The sequence below is a fragment of the Drosophila serrata genome, unplaced genomic scaffold (assembly GCF_035046125.1).
Source record: "Drosophila serrata isolate PLE 108 unplaced genomic scaffold, ASM3504612v1 contig_245, whole genome shotgun sequence".
In the NCBI taxonomy this organism is placed as follows: Eukaryota; Metazoa; Arthropoda; class Insecta; order Diptera; family Drosophilidae; genus Drosophila; species Drosophila serrata.
Genome location: NW_028257143.1, coordinates 3748655 through 3766130, shown reverse-complemented (window position 1 = coordinate 3766130; position 17476 = coordinate 3748655). Strand labels below are relative to the sequence as shown.

At 35.9% G+C, this 17476-nt stretch overlaps 1 protein-coding gene across 1 annotated transcript; it reads right to left on the bottom strand.

Annotated features, from left to right (window-relative positions):
• Nucleotides 1–13495: 13495 nt before the first annotated feature.
• On the bottom strand, nucleotides 13496–14981 carry LOC147643854 (uncharacterized). Its single transcript, XM_086832145.1, has 2 exons — nucleotides 14355–14981; nucleotides 13496–14276 (listed from the first exon to the last, which is right to left on the bottom strand). The coding sequence occupies exons 1-2, from the start codon at nucleotides 14598–14600 to the stop codon at nucleotides 13512–13514; spliced, it is 1011 nt and encodes a 336-aa protein (XP_086688271.1). The 5' UTR covers nucleotides 14601–14981; the 3' UTR covers nucleotides 13496–13511.
• Nucleotides 14982–17476: the final 2495 nt, after the last annotated feature.

Genomic DNA, 17476 nt, shown 5'->3' with positions numbered 1-17476 from the left:
TTCAGCAAAAAAAAACACCATAATCTGTACGTACTTAGTGTAAAAGGGTTTCCAGTTTGGACACATATTTTTATTCCAATCAATTTATACCGACTCGTAATTCTCGCCAAAAAGGGATTTAGTGCAAGGGGAGTGGAGCGAGCATGGGATTGTTTTCGAAAGGGTTTTGGTTTGGTTTGATCCCCGTTCGATTCATTGAGCAAACATATGAAAATCATTAGTTTTTAGTGCGGCTGGCAAACAATCAGAAAATTGCCACTCGCAGGCTCCTTTTTGCTGCCGGAATCGTTTGCTTTCTTGCCGTGTTCGATTTTGGTGTTATTTTTACGGCCTTTCCGGACTTTTTCACACTTTATTCTTCTTATTTTTGCGCCTCATAACGTATTCAAAATCGAATTGGTTTTACCACTCGGCCGATGCGATACTTTTACTTTCCATTTCAAAGCGGGCAGAAAATTGAAAATAAAAAATCATTTTTCGCCCAATAAAATACCGAACCGAGCCACGAATCCTTTCTGTCCCTTCACCCGAAATAGTTTCGAGTTTATTCCTTTTTTTTGGCCGTGGGTGTGGGAATTAGTTGCGCCTGAATTGGCGGACATTGGCCACGCCCCCTCTTCTGTGCCCCCTTATTTTTTTTTATTTGGCTCTGGACAATTTGAAACAATGTTTTCTCGCTTGTTTTGCGTTTGATTTTATTTGATGTGTTTCCTTTTATTCCATTGTAAGCGACCCTTTTTCCGCTTTCCCCCAACTGCATTTGAATGCGAGGACGAGAGTCCTGTTTAATGGAACGCAAATGATTTGAGAATTGGCAATACGTACATCTCGAGCTGAAGCCTGAAGGTTTTATGAAAAGATTCGAAGAACAAAATTTTATTCTTTTTTATATATACTAAATGTACAATATCATGATTAACTTGAAAATAAAACAGAAACAGAGTTAACTTTGAGAATTCAAAATTTGCAATTCGTTGCATTTATAAATTGTTACTTATGCCATTTATTTCAAGTCATATTTTGTTGATAAAACAAAAAGTCATTATGTTCAAAAAGTGAAATATCAAGTGATCTGCTTATGTTGATGAATAAAAAAGAAATTTTCCTATAGGATTAAATATAGGAGATGGTTAAAATATATATAAGACCCTCATGGATTTATAAAAAAATTAATTTTCTGTATTTAAGCTATACATATTGTTTATTAGTGTATTCCGGAATCTATCAATCAGCATTTCAATACGACCTATTACACACAGTAGAGGAAATGTTATCCAATGAAATAATGGATTATTGAAGGTCTCGATTTATAATAATTATGATGAGATAAATCAAAAAACTACACAAAAAAATATAAAAGAAAAGAAATATACGTTTATTGGTACTTTCTATGCATAAGTAATTAAGTTATTTAATTTCAAATTTAAGAAATTATTTTCCCTGGTAGAAAATGTTTGTAAAAGCGGGCTCAGAATTCTCAGCTTTCATCACATAAGTCGATCTACCCATTATAGTTTGTTGATCTGTCAATATTAAACATTTAAATTCAGAGATACAAATGTGTTGGTATTTTCATACCTTCAGTTATAGTCAACCAACTTAGACCCCCAATCATTCATTTGGCAGATAATGATTGAACGATATTTCAACCTTTTTAAATGTTATACATATTAATTGTATTGGAAAAGTACTTTAAGTGCTGGAACCCGACAGACAGTAAAAAAGAAGAAGTCCCAATCCGTCATTTGAAATGTAAACTGATATCATCCTTTATATATTTGTTTGTTAAGCATAAGTATCAGTTGGTTTCCCGACCCAGGATGGATCAACAAATGATGAAAGCTACTTCTCAGATATTCATTGATAACTAAATTTTTATATATTTATAAATATACTGCACTTATATAAATAATGAAAATGTGTCGAAGGTTTAATTCCGGGTTTAATTAGTCGCCATTTTTCACTGTATTACCCCTATGTGTTTTCTTGCAGAGTCACAAAATTATGGTATAAATAGAAAGTCAGAATATATTTCTTGTAATAGTAATATTTATCTACTATTAATTGAGATAAATATCGATAAATTGTTTTAAAAAGAATCATTTTCTAAAATCATTTCCCATAGCTTTCGTTGAAGCATTATTCTTCTTAAATAGTGTGTGCATTATTTCTGCAAATAGATCGCTATATATTCATATGTATGTATGTTATATTATATATTCTGGTTCAACTCTCGGCACTTCCTCGGATGTCTGTTCCTGTCTGTCATCATCTAAACTTTCATTGTCCTTCTGTGTGCGCTTTTCCTTTCGCCTTTTCCGGGCATCAGCGGCTACGTTTCTTTTGCTGCGTTATTTGACTAACTGCCTGACGTGTTTTCCTCACACTGGCAGTAACATAAAATTTTACTATTATGCGTTTTAGCTGCTTTCCAGCATTTTAATACAATATTTGTTTTTCCCCGTGCCGGCGGCACACAACTCCAAGGAGGTCCTGGGGACCTGGGAGGGTTGCCTGGATAGAATTCATGGACATGCAGCGGCGTCTGTGGAAATTTACATTCAAATGTGATTCGCTTAGATGCGAAAAGCGTCTTTCTCGTCGCTGGAAAAGTACCTCAGTGCAGCCAATTCCCCCGAGCAGCATATGTTCGGTAAGAGCGGAAAAGCGGAGAAGCGGGAAAGCGGAAAACCAGGGGGTAAATGCCGAGTGTGAGGCGGCAACGGATTTTTGATGAAATTTCAAAAAATTTCCCACTTAGTGGCAAAATGACTGACATTAAATTGATTTGCAAGCGAACGACATGACGGACGGAATTGTGTGTGTGTGTGTGTGTGTGTGTGTGTGTGTGTGTGTGTGTGTGAAGGGGGAAAATTCCTTATCGTGGGACATGGGGCGGGTATTTGGCAAAAATCAAAATTCCATGCACACTTGAGCATTTCATTTAGAGAGACGGAATGAAACGGGGCTGACTGTGTGGGGGTGGCTAACGGTGGTCCGGGGAGTTGGCAAAAGTGGAAAATATTCAGGTTTTTCCTTTGTTGCCGCTCCCTCATTGGGCTCTGGGTGCTAATACAAATTTAAAGTTATGCCTTCTGCTGTGTGCATGTGCCCCCGCTCATTTATTCATTCCATCAGTCAGGTGGCTTTGTTCTTCTTTTTCTTCCTATATTTTCATAAATTGTTATTTTTCTGTATTTCGAGGAAAAGGGCGGCGGAGTCGACATGAGGAATGAATAAAATAAAATTTTATTTTATGTGTGCAACATGTAAAATTATTCTCATCGGCCTCCAAAGAACGTTGCCAACATTTTCTGTATCATTAAATTTAACGTGAAAGACGTAGGCATTTATTTAGCATTCAAAGACATCATTGTTATAAAAATGCACTTTATAAGAAAATAATAATTAATCATTTAGAAACGACTCTTTATCGTCATTGTCATATCTCAACTGCAAGTGATTCAGCTTCCTTAAACTTTTATTAGCCTTTAGGATAATAAAATATAAAGTTGCAAATTTTATATAATTTATACTAAGGGAAAAAGCATACTTTCTACTTAAGAAATTGTGTTGTTTACTTAAGATTGACTCCAAATGCCGATTCATTGCCGTTTCGTAGACCTAAAATAAAGTTATATTAGTTCGATTTAGGATTGAATTAATAAAAATTACTAACCATTAGTATTTCTGCTTTGGATAATATATTATCAGTTTTCCTATATCGCAAACTAATGATAAATAGAAGGTGTAAAAATTGATTTTCCCATCGTTTTCCTTCATCGGATATATGACACAATATTAAAATGCTCACAAAATGTATCGATATAGAAATATTCCAAAGATCCACAAAATTCAAGAGCAGCAGTGGTAAAATAATGGAAAATGCTTTCCAGATTTTCTGGAAGCACATTTGAAGTTCCAAAATTGAGTAATTTACCCTCAGGTAACTCAGAAGACGATCTATTTCAATCCTTGATCGATGTCCTTCATTCTCATTAAACTCTTTTAAGAAGAAAACCATTTCCTTCCTCCATTCAACCATTTGGGTCAGATAAACTCCTAAGCCCAAATACCAAAAACTGAAGAGTGTGTTGTAAAACACTGTACAATTGAGGTGTACAATGAGACCTAGTTTAATCCTAATGTCTAAAATCAAGCGGATTATTCCTAGAAATAGTAGAGCAAGTAGCAAGCACGATATGTGCTTCTCCGAGTAACTATTTTCCAGATCCTTTGATATATTCAATATTTTATTCAGAATACCAGTAATTCTTCGCTGATAATATTTCAAATGAGTCAGACATATTAGTGCGATCAAGGCATATACACGACTTAGCCACAAAAAGCACTGACCGAGTTCTAGATAGTTCATAATATTATCTTCGAATACCATGCGATGTACGGATATCACAATTAAGATTACAGAGGGAATATCCATGGATAGCAGTGCAATTTTAACCAAAGATACGAAAACTTTGTAGTACATAAATCTATGCTGAATATAGCGTTTTCTCTTTTTACAATATCGCGACAGAAGTCAATTGCAACGTCAGAGTTATCCAGTAAAGTAAACGTCCAACAATGTTGAGCAACATTTTCGACTGTTATTAACTGACCTTTGGAATCATCATCATTATATGGAATCATTATTATACGTAATGACATTCTTGATTCATTCAAATGGTGTGACATTTGACTGACATTATAGTGCATGAGTATTTTATTGTTTCATTATATATGCCGGTTTAATTTATAGTCCCATTCAATTACAAAAGGTTTCTATTTATACTCTTTCATAGAATTATTATTTTGAGCAGAAGAATGCAACAGAAATTGAAATATAATATAATATTAATACAGGAAATATTAACAAATTAAAATGACTTACAAACGTACTCATGCTAAAATGTATTAATTACCAATTTAAGCTTCATAGAAACTAATATTTTCACTTTTCCCGCCTTCCCACTACCCTCCATTTGATTTTTATTAAATTTTGCTATATTATTCCATTAGTTTGGTATATTTTCCAACTTCACTTTCTCCGACCATTCATCAACAAAAGTGGGCTACTCGAGCACATTACCAATTTAAACAAAAATAATCGCTGACACGTTGTCTTCGTGTCCGCTATTCGGATATATAATTGATACAAAACCTCGAATGAAATCGATACGAATGCGATTGAGTGAATTTGCGTCCAGCGTTGTCGCAGTGCCCAGCTATCAATCAACGGAAAAAGAGTAGAACGCCACAAGCCAACTCTCTGCGATGTTTCAACTGATGGATGGCTGGTTGATCGATCGCTTGTCAGTTGGCCAAATGTCGAAGTGCCTGCGACTGATTAAGCCGCCTGCCTTGGGGGCGGAGGGGGAGCCCTCGGCCATGTCGCTGCGTCATCCAAGCTCACGCAATGTGGAGGAGAGTCAGTCAGTCAGTCACTCACTGGGACGTCAGCCAGCGCTTTTTGATTGATGGATGGACGACGATTGCCGGCTGGGCGCACACAGGCGCACAGATTCAGATAGCCACCTAAAGTGGGTCGGTGCAGCGCACTTGATCCACCTGAACCACCGGAAGCCAGAGGCAGTGCGTCAGACTCGATTCGAGGGAGAACCTACATATGTCTGTTATAACTTTAATGTTGGAAAAGAGTTTAAGTTTATTTTGCACGTCTAAAATCTGTTAAAGATTAGGTTTAATCATAAATTAGAAAGATAATCTAAAAGTATGTGCAAAATAGTTACAGAAACTCTATTAAAATTATTTAAACTGAACTGGAACATTGTCATATAGTTACAACACTCGACTTTCAGTTGAAATAAAAACAAACTACTACAAATTAAAACAAACTACTGTAAACTTGCTTTTTTAATCTAATACAGAAACTACGTTATTATATTGTTGTTTAAGTTTAGGGACTTATTATATCTTATCGTAAGGGGTCGAGGCTTAATCATTAAGGCATAAAGATCATTCTTCAATCGATTTTCAAGGCTCAATATTAATACACTCCAAAATCGAAAAATTCGAATTGCTGTGCACTTCATCGGAAATCTTTTTGGTAAAGCTTATATTAGGGGATCACAAAGTTACTAAATTTGTAAAGTCAGAAACCTAGCAATGTTTGTGCTTAGTTCTGATAGTATAATTTTGATAGTATGTGTAATAATACCAAGAAAGGAGGAAGGGTATCTCAAAGTCGAGCACAATCAACTGCAGTTAGTTTTTATACTCGCTCTGATTGCCAATTTCTGAGGGCATTCTACCCACTGAAGAATAGTTTAAAGTCCCAATCCAATGCCAACTTGATGTCTACAAATTTTCACGTGATCCAATCTGAATCCAAGTATATATCCATGCATTACATTTAGCAATAATAGGGCATTGGGAGCTGGAACTTAGCGTTGACGTATATATCGTCTAATACCTGATAAATCTGTCAGTTTGCTGTTTGAATTGGAATCTCTCACCACGGAGCCAGCTACGGCCTGAAGTGCCAGTAATTGCTGGAGATCGGGAAATGGGAAAATGGAAAATGGAAGCCACGCCATGGGGGGAATGAAAAACTCAACGCTGGCCCAATCAAGAAAACACACCAAAGCCAGATGGATGGCAAATCCGAAAGCAAACAAAACCCACAAGATGCATTTGCCACAGATACAGATACAATTTAGATAATTTGTATCTCAACATTGTCAGGCAGCGAGCGTTGACTGACACACTATTTGGATTTGTGAGGGAGCGAAGCCCCTTTTGCGCCATTGTGCCCCGTATCTCTGGTATCTACGAGATGCACAGCATCTCAAATCAAAACAAATATTGAAAAATAAAAGGCCTAAGCATCCAATTGAATCGCGCTGGCCAGAGAAATCAGTGAAAGATTTATGAGCCCGGCCTCCGGTATTTATGGCCCGCTCTTAAATTATTTCACAGTGCCACAAGGGGAGGCGGCTGCCTACTCCGAGCCCATTAAAAGCGCATAAAATTTAAGGCCAAGTAAGAGACTTTAAGTGTGTGTTGTTTTCGCAAGTAAAAATAAATAGGTGCCCCCGCGAACCAGATCTAAACTCATTACCTGTGCCAGTTTCTGTTTGGTCCAATCAACATCAATGGAGGAACACCCACAGGGATCCAATCTGCCAATAACCAATTGGAAGTCCGTAGCTCAATCGATATGGATAAGGATTAAGGCACTTGGAGGAATCTAATTCTCACCTGATACTATGGTAGGGAAATTAAATAATGTTGTTGTGCTAGCATATATAGTTTAATGCAACCAAGAAACGCTCTCTTCAAGAGAATACCCCTACATAACATACAGAACAATAAATAAATGAACCAATTGGTTAATACATCCGATTGGCAGAGTGTTTGAATGGGCCCAGGGCAATTGATCACTGCCACCCACCCACTTGGAGCACTCTGTTTACCCACAAATCACGATCGAACCCTAAAACAACAATCCATTCATTCATAGTTTATTTGCTTAGTTTTTAATTTTCTGTTTTTGTTACTGTTCCTGTTTCATTTGGCTTTTGCACCCGGCCTGCCTTTGTTGAGACATCAATCAAGTTAAGAAACGTTAGGAAGGAAAATGAATTATTAGCGCCGCTCTTTTTTCACCTGCTAAATGCTGAACGCGTGGCTCAATCAATTTTCCAACTGGGCGAAAACTTAAGCTCAGGCAGAAGAAAGAGCGATCGCAGGTGATCCATCTATCATCCATCTTAATGCGCTTTGGGGCCCGGAATCGAGAATTAATCCGTCAAAACCCAGACCTATGCCCCCGTGCCTATTGCCAAATTCACAATCGATCAATGGGCCTTTGTTGGCGGTAAAGTGCGGTGGCTTGGCCTGGTCAGTAAACCTATGGTTAAACCTTCCGCCGGACCTCGGCCACCGGTCAGAACTCACTTTGGACGCCGTAAAACATAAGGCAAATTAAGTGATTTACCCGCTAAGACCGTTGATGGATGTGCCGCTAGAAAAATGCCATAAAGAAACATTCATACACACATGTATGATTCATGTGTGAGCCCGTTATCAATTACAAAGAGGCAGCGCCCACAATCGGGCCAATTAGCCAGTCAGGGAAGTCAGGCCAGTCAGCGTTGATCAAAGGGTTTCGCGCCGCATTCAACTTTGAGCGATGCCGCACCACTGGCGCCCATCTGGGGGCTGAATTTTTGGGTGTTGCCTCCACCACCCACCACCCACCACCCACTACCACCTCCCATCATCTACCACTTCCCAACTGACCAAATACACAATACTATATATCTATTTATTTATCGCATCCGAAGCGCCCTACGCCGCATAATCCGAGATGAAATTTCAGCCCCTCTTTCTGGCTGTTGGATTTGCATCTGGCGATATTTGCATTTTGGCCAACAAAAATAATATATATATATATAAATAAATATATAAATAAAAATACTAACAAATACACTCACAGGAGCTGACGTCATAATTATAGCAGTGAGTGTATGGGAAAAGTACTTTATAGTTAACCGAGGAATGCATGAAATCTATATCAGAAGAGTATATCGATTCTTGTGTAACACGGCAAAGCGGAATTTTCGATCCAATAAAGCAATTAAATATATAATTATAGATACAACTATAGATTTTAAGTCAATATAATATGTGTTTAAATTTATAAGATATAATATTCCAGATCCCAAATTGCATTCCTGGTTGTTTCACCAACATATATTCAATATTAATGTGGTATATATCTCAGACATCAATAACGATTTTTTCGAATATTAAAAAAACTAATTTAGAAGGGAACGAACTTTAAGATGCCACTAAAAATAAAATACTAATTGAAGTTACATCACTTATACATTGGAAAACCAAAAAATTTGCATACTTGCAGTTTTTAATTTAACCCAAGCAGTCTTAGTTAGATTTAAAACTTTAATTTAAAAACGTCAAAACGCACTACATATATATTGAGATGTATATGAAATTTTGTCTAAGAATAAGCAATTTAAATCAACTTTGTCTATAAGGTACACAAAAAAGCGAATTAGGACTGGGAGAGAGTATCAAAAACTTAATTACTGGATTTTTTATCTTATTTGGGAACTTGTACACAGTACAGTACAGTACTTTACCTTACAGTATTTTACCTTCAAATAAAAAAGTTCTCAAATTTAGTTAAAAATATTCTTAAATTGATTTAAATTCATACTAATCCCATGATTATTTCTCTTTGTAGCCTTTCCGAGCACTCTTACAAAACCAACAAATATTTAAACGGCTATTTATTGTGATACGACAACAAAGCTCCATTATTTTTATATAATTGTTCTATACATACTAAAATTGTTCGCATGGCAAGAATTTTTACAAAATTAAAATAAAATAAATACAAATACAGACAACGGAAAAGAGATTTTTTGTTTTATAACAAAGATACCAATCAAATTTTTTGACTTTCTTCAAAGTACTCTGATAATACTTTACTAGTCTTACGACTTTTGCATTCTTATTCAAAATGTGTGCATAAGTTCGAAAATTATAGAAATAATTATTATTAGGTATTATTAAAACGCAAAAACAATGTAATATATGTTTAATATATTAGTATTGTAGTACAAATTTTTACAATAAGACCTATATAGGATAAATGCTACTTTCGTGACCAAATTATCTAGATTTTATGACCAAAAATCTACATTTTTCTCTTAGTGTAAGCCAATCCAAATTAAAATTATTTGATAATAACCTATAATATAGTAATAGAAACCTTATAAATAAATACACATGGGTATGCTATACTTTTTTATTTTTTACCAAATCGTAAATGCAACTAAATGCAGTGCCTCAGAAATGTTATATGTTTTATGTTCATTTTTCATATAAAATAAATTAAGGGCTGGGTATCCTGTGGTCGTGACAGTGAAGTATAGCTCTTTTGATGTTTTTTTCTCCATAGTTTTTTATCGGCATGTCGATAATTGGCGGCGCTAGACCCAACGTACCAAAATGCTTGTGCACCACCTCGCCTTCCCTTAAGTGCCGCACCAAAATTATTGTTGCGTTTGCGGCTGATGGCGGTGTCAAAATTTAACAACCACAAAATCTGAGTTATTAAACTTTTCGACAACAATAAATAAATGAGATTGTGAAATGTATTTGTATTTGTACGACTAAAATGGCATAACTTGAAAAGAATTCTTTCAGGGAACTGAATGAAAAAATAAAGAGAACACACTCAAGTTAATATAATATATTTTTTAAAGAAGCAATTAAGAAAATATCATTTGTTAAGCTGACACTGAACCTTTCTAATACCACAACTTTTTAAGAAGAGAAGATATAGACACGATTCCACGATTTTACTAAAATTAAAGGTCACAAAGAACCTAAACACATACTTTACGTACATATGTACATATAATAACTGGATATTGAAAGAATCTTTATAATTTTAAGTATGAAAGAAAACCCATGTTGATTGTTCAATGATAATATAATTAGACTTTCCTTATGTTTGCTTATTAAATGACATAATAAATAATAATTAAGGAAACCTGTACTTTCTTGTAAACATAAAACACGTCACAATAAACATATTCAAATTATTATCACCAGTCAATAAAGTAAACCCAAAGCCCAATAAAACACCTTATAAATCTATAAAACGTAAATTCTATATTCTAGGGCCTTAACAAGAGTTTAATCACACATCTCAACAACAGACTTTCTGGAAATAGATGATCATAACAAAAGCATTAAATCTTTATGCGTTTTACCACTTTGACTAACAAGTTTTCTAAGCAGACTATCCCTTATAGCCTAAACGTATTTTGATGGGGAAAACCCATCATAAAGCTGAGCTCTAAATAAAATCATCACAACTTTTGTTTCGACCCAGACCGAGGCAAATGAACACGATCGTAAAGATCGGAGCTACACGGTCATAAGTATAGCAAATGTAGGCCTATAGCAGGTCCAATTCCGGGGCATAACCAGATGGGCTTTGATAAAAAGTGGAACATATTGGAGACATTTCCTGATTTAACGATCGCACTAAACACGACTTCGGGCGGCGAATACTTTCCAAAGATACTTTCACATAAATAAACAGCAGGCCAGAAATCCACAGGAAAGGAAGGGAGTCGGTCGCCGAAAGTGACGAGCGATTGCCGCCTGCAAGTGTCAATATAAAGTAACAACTTTATTGAACCTTATTTATTCGAGGGCGACCCAATAAAATGGGCAACTTTATAATGATGCACATAAATAACGCCCTGGGCCCAGAACAAAGCCGATCCAGAAAGAGACCTGACTAAAAGGCATCCGGCGATGACGAAGAAAAGGCCCAGGCTCAGTCCCAGGCACAAAGACGACGACATCATGTCATCGACAACTGGCATTGAGGATGTGGATTTGGTTGTTGATGTTGATTCCCGACTTCAGACTTCGGATTTCAGATTTCAGACTTCAGACGTGGATGCTGCATGGAGAGATTTGTTTATCCATCGAAACAAATTTACAAGCAGGCTGCTGACGATGCAAAGTGGACTGAAGATCAGATTTAAAACATTCTTGGAGCTGCCTCACTTCTCACTTGTTATAAATAAATAATAAAAGTATTTAATATATATTAATTCCTAGCTGATGACTTTTAGTTTCGTAACCATTTTCATTAATTCGATCCGAAAGCTCTTGCATTAATTTAAATATGTTTATTGGCATTGGTCAGTGGTATATTCATACTTTTAAATCCTGCGGAATTCGCCAATAAACGAAGCATAAAGGTCGTAAACTTTCAAACTGACTTTTGAATCCCGGCCTATAAAATATCAGAATATTCTAAATCCCTTTTGGCTGTTTTGTTTCCATTTCTTACATAAGTAATTTCTCCTGGTTCTCCTTTTTTATTGTCTGACCATCTGCTGCGAGTCCTTTTAATTTAATACTCAGTGTGTTAACTGATCCCACAAGGATTAACAGATTCAAAAACAACTTTACAACACGTTGGAATTTGTTTACATTATATTATTATATTGAATAAAATATATTAGAAGACGAAACTATGCAAGTATAAATTATATTCAAAATTATTAAATTACCCCACCAAACAGAAGAATAAAGTTAAGTTTAAATTTAAATTCCTCTAGATTTCATAGATAATCGTTCGGCATTTGATTGGCTCTCGATTTCAGTTATAAATTAAGTCTATTCAATTATTTAAATTCGTAGCCAGTCATTAGCAAGTTGCCCGAAACAAATAAAACCAGAGACTTGGAACAAATTTCTATTTAATTATGACCATTTACGAGGCTCTGGTATTTAAGTGTGCAGCTTTTGGATGATCTTTCTCTGACGCGTCTTTGGATTATTTTAATTTTGGGCACAAAAATACGAAACATAAAAACATCTAGAGACTTACTTATTTTATTGATCTTTTGTTTAGTTTGCTTTTTAGCATTAATTAAAACCGATGAACCGAAATCTTTGAGATCGTCGCCGTCATAATTTGTATGGCTTTTGGCCATTAAAAAATATACATACTTCAATCATGGCGAGATTTTGGCGAAAACGAAACCAGATTTCGCTTTTGGAGATGTCAGCGGGTATAGTGATCAATATTGTGGAATTCTTCTAGTGGCGCTATAAATTTCACATTCATAATGAACTTCTTAAACTCTTAATGTATTTCAGCTTTGTTTATCATCTTTCGGCTGGCCTTTTTTTGATTTCTCATATTCATGTCGATTTTATTTGTTGCCTGCTTTTTGTGCCATTCATTTTTATGACTTTTCGTTAATTGTAATTTATTTGATTGATTTATCGAATGAATAAATATTGATCAACGCAGACGAGTTTCGCAATCAACGCGGGATTTTAGTTTAATAGGCACCGGCTGCCGCAAATATTTTTGAGAAGCGACAATCCCCCACGTGGATTGCTTTATGGATCATTATAATATATATTCCCTGTATTCCGGAGCTCATCAAAGTAATATTTCAGCTCGAACTGACCGAGATTTACGTCGCTTAATAATTCAAAATTGGATGGCATGGGTTGAAAGAGTTAATCCCTCGGTCGCACGAAATCTTCGAAATCTTCCATTAAAAATAAATCCGTGGCACTGCCGCGATTAAAATCTTGAGCAGAATCGTTCCATTTGACAACGGCGCAGCAAATAACTCATTGCGAATCAAGTGGGCGGATATCATCGTCTATATATCTGTGTACATTTATAAATAACTAGCTGTACCCTGCCACGTTTCTCTGTGGCATATTATGGTTAAGAGGGCACTTCTGAATACATCAAGGTTCTGGCAAAATCATCTTCCTGGCATAAGGTGAAGAAGGCAGTCAGAGTTGTCGCTGGCCGATTCAGGACTCTTTCTTGCACATTTTTTTCTGTGAAATAGACACGTTGACCATTCTCCAAATGGACTGCCACGTTTCTCTGTGGCATATTGTGGTTGAACGCATAAGAAATAAGTCAAACAAAAAATAATCATTTTCAAATTAATTTAATTCTGTAATACTTGTTGGTATACAATATTCTTTGTTTCTCCATTCTCCGCGTAAATATAAAGACTTTTTGGTTTTCCGACTCGTGAACACGCAACATATAATTGTCCGTGTGAAAAACAATCTTCATCCAAATCCAGACCACACAACTCCAGAGATTGACCTTGAGCTTTATTTATGGTCATTGCAAACGCCAAACGAATGGGAAAGTGCAATCTCTTGAACTGGAACGGTGTATCTGTCGGGATCATAGGAATCCTAGGAATGAGGACATCTTCACCTTTGAATGGACCCGTTATGATCGTCGCTTCTACTATGTTGTTCATCAATTTCTTGACTGCGAGTCGCGTACCGTTGCAGAGTTTCGGCTGATTTATATTCCGGAGCATGATAATCGGCACACCTATTTTTAATTTCAATATGTGTGGTGGCATTCCAGGCAGATCAAGTGAGTTTAGAAATTCGGTAGGGTAATTAACTGCTTCCTCTGCCTCCACAACGGTATCTATCGACTTATATGTAATTTCGTCAGTTTCTATGCTTTTTTGGATTACATGATTGAGCTGGTAGACATCTTTGTTCTTGGCAGCGAGAATCGCTCGTCCACTGAGCCAATCGTGATTCCTATAATTTATTCGGATATTGGGGAACACTTTTTGGATAAGTTCTTCCTTCGATGTAACTAAATTACAGAAATTCCCGGGCAATACTATTTTTCTCGACGTCTCATTGACTGGCAGCTTTCCGTTCCCAATGTCCAGTAGCTGTCGTGAGAATACGTCGGCTGAGTCATCGTTCTGTAACTGGACACGCATATTCGTCTTCAACTGTAATGTACGTACATGTTTCCACAATATAGAATATTTCAGGCAAGCATTTATCTCGTCAGCTGGTGTCGATCGGGAAATCACAGGCAACGTTTGTCTGAAATCCCCTGCGAGCAATATTAACGCGTTCCCATGCATTGCTCTCAGCCGCTCAGTCTCTCGGAAGGAGGCCCGTTCTTCGTCAGTCATATTCGTAATCTTACGTCTTTTTGCTTCTGTATTGCGAATACAACGACCCAATCTCGACTTTTTTGGTGGCATGACTTCGTTTCTTACTGAACCTGAACAAAAAATAAAATTTGTATCTCCAATTTCTTCTTTCAATATGTTTTTAATGTTTGACAGGAAATGCTTTGACTTGCCTGTAGAGGGCGCAGTAGTACGGGCACGGGGAAACGCTAAAAAAATAGATATATTCGCAACCGCAGATAAGCTATCAACATCAAAAGTAGTCAATAACCGAGCTGGAACCTCAACGCATGTTCTCTAAAAATTTCGGCTTAAACGGTTCAGAACTTTTCAAGTTTCTTCTTTCAATATGTTTTGAATGTTTGACAGGAAATGCTTTGATTCAGCTGGCTGCCTGTAGATGGCGCAGCAGTAGGGGCACTTGGAAACGCTAAAAAAATAGATATATTCGCCACCGCAGATAAGCTATCAACATCAAAAGTAGTCAATAACCGAGCTGGAACCTCAACGCATGTTGTGTAAAAATTTGGGCTTAAACGGTTCAGAACTTTTCGAGTCTATGAAGGATGTAGACACGAACAGAGCATTTTTATATATATAGATACATATTTCAGGTCCGATCAGTTGGTGCCATTTAAAGACCTGCCTTTGTTGTCGTCTGCCACCGAAATGGACTGAAAAGGAAGCGCTGACACTCGCACAATGACGGATGCCGATCGTCACAGACTTGATTTTCGTCTCTAAAATGTTGTTTTTATTAATTTTAGCACTGGCTAGATGAGTTTTTAAGCTCTTGATTGTCTGTGTTTGCTCATTAAGTTAATTTCATGTCATTTCTATATGAGTTTTTTGTGTATTGAACGAATTGTTTCATTATTTTCTAAAAAAGATACCATTTCTATCTATATTTCAATCTTATAAAAACAAATAAATTGTATTATTTATGGATACAAAGGTTTAACAGGCAGAAAAAGGTATCTACCACCCCATAAAGTGTTGAATTCTTTATCAGCTTCATCAGTCGAGTCGATTTAGCCATATCCGTCATTGTAAAACAACAGACCTCCGAGGCTATAAGAGCTAGAACTAACAAATTTGTTAAAAACATTAATTTTTTTGCATGCAGATCAAGTTTCTGCCATTATAAATCATGCAAACCCGTACCTGACCTTATTTATTTCGATTCAATCGTTTGTCAAAATTCATTAAAATCTCATAACAAACACTGGAAAAAATTAAAAAATTAAATTAAAAATTAACTTTTGCAACATTTACATTTTTATGGGCAACATCTACATATTGGTGTTGCTCAACAAGTTTCTGGCAACATTTGGATGTTGCGCAGCTTGTTTCTATCAACATTTTTTCTCTCATCTGCCTTACGCACTGTTTATTCAAGTGTTTTCTTAAATTTGGGCATAATTAGATAAAGTTAATTTGTCAAGTGCTTTGGGAACGAGGTATTTCCCAAGTGGTCGCACTTGACTGTACTTTTCTTATAAATAAAGCAATATAAATACGGAAATTATGTTGATTGATTTATTATTGATTAAACATATAACTTTTATGATATTATTGATTTAAAAACACAGCTATGAATGAAGAGATTGTACAACTGATAAATTGTATACCAAGTACAGTTGTCTGAAATTATTTTAAATTGTAAATTGATATTAGTTAAGAAGCAGATTCTTCATTAAAATTCTAGATTCTTAAGCTTTTAGCTCTTCAAAGAATTATAAAATGGGCAAATTTCTTCTCGATTTCCGCTCAAGAACGATGCTCGTAGATGCGTGCCTATATCCAGCGGATACCTTTGGCATTGAATTCCAAATAACAATTTATCAAAGCAATTTTTATGGTCGCTCACATAAAAAAATTAATGCGGCGCGGCAAAAGATACGTTGGAGTGGAGGGGACCCGACCCGATGAGATCTCTCTGTCACAGTGCAAGAAGAAATATTAAATACAAATGCCCAAATCGAATTATAAAATCGTAAAAGTATTTATTGCCCCAGGGACTTCGAGGATTCTTATTCCGAGATGATGATGAGGATGATGACGGGGTCCCAGAAGCACATAAGCCATGGTTGTTGGTATCTCACTGCCCCGCTGGCCCCACCGAGTGGCTCGAAGTTCGAAGTGATTTGATTATTATCGGTTAATTGGTGGATCGTAAAACTTTTACGATTCGCTCCCCAAGCCTTTAAGTGAGCCCGTTTTTGGGTGCAACAAGTGCAGCGGAGGATTCTCCGGTGATCAATAAAATGAGCGGTAAACAGGCCGAAGAAACGAGTTGTCCACCATTTTTATCCAGCGAGATTGGCCACTTTTATGGCACCACCGGGCATTCGTCAACCAGCCGGCCTTAAAGCCCGGATAATGTACGCTTTTCACTCAGAAACACTAATGGCCACATAACCGCAGAAATGCTAATGACTGGATCGAAAAATATACCCGAGTGTATACTTAATTAAAAATAAGTACATTCGTACATTCATATATCATAAAATCTCCATTTTGGGGATGAATATAATAAAGTTTAAGGTTACAAATAAGTGTTAATTTCAACAATACTATATTATGTTTTATTGTATAAATTTATTTTATAAGTCATACGTAAAAATATTATTCAACAAAACATGTATTTTGATGTTGATAAAATTCTTGAAAATAATGAGACGTGCCAACGTGTCGTATGAGTAATTTTCTAGAAAGTTTGCTTACATCTCATATTTTTTGTTTTTAATATATATATTTTTAATGAATGTAAATATATAACTCTTTCATAATTTTTAAAATTTAAAAAATCTATATTTAAACGTATAAATTAACGTTTAAACTATTTATATATATATAGAGTGATTAATACATGTTGAATACATAATTATCGAATCGCAGGAAAAACATAAATAAATTTTTGGCAAATGATTTTAAATTAAGCTGGA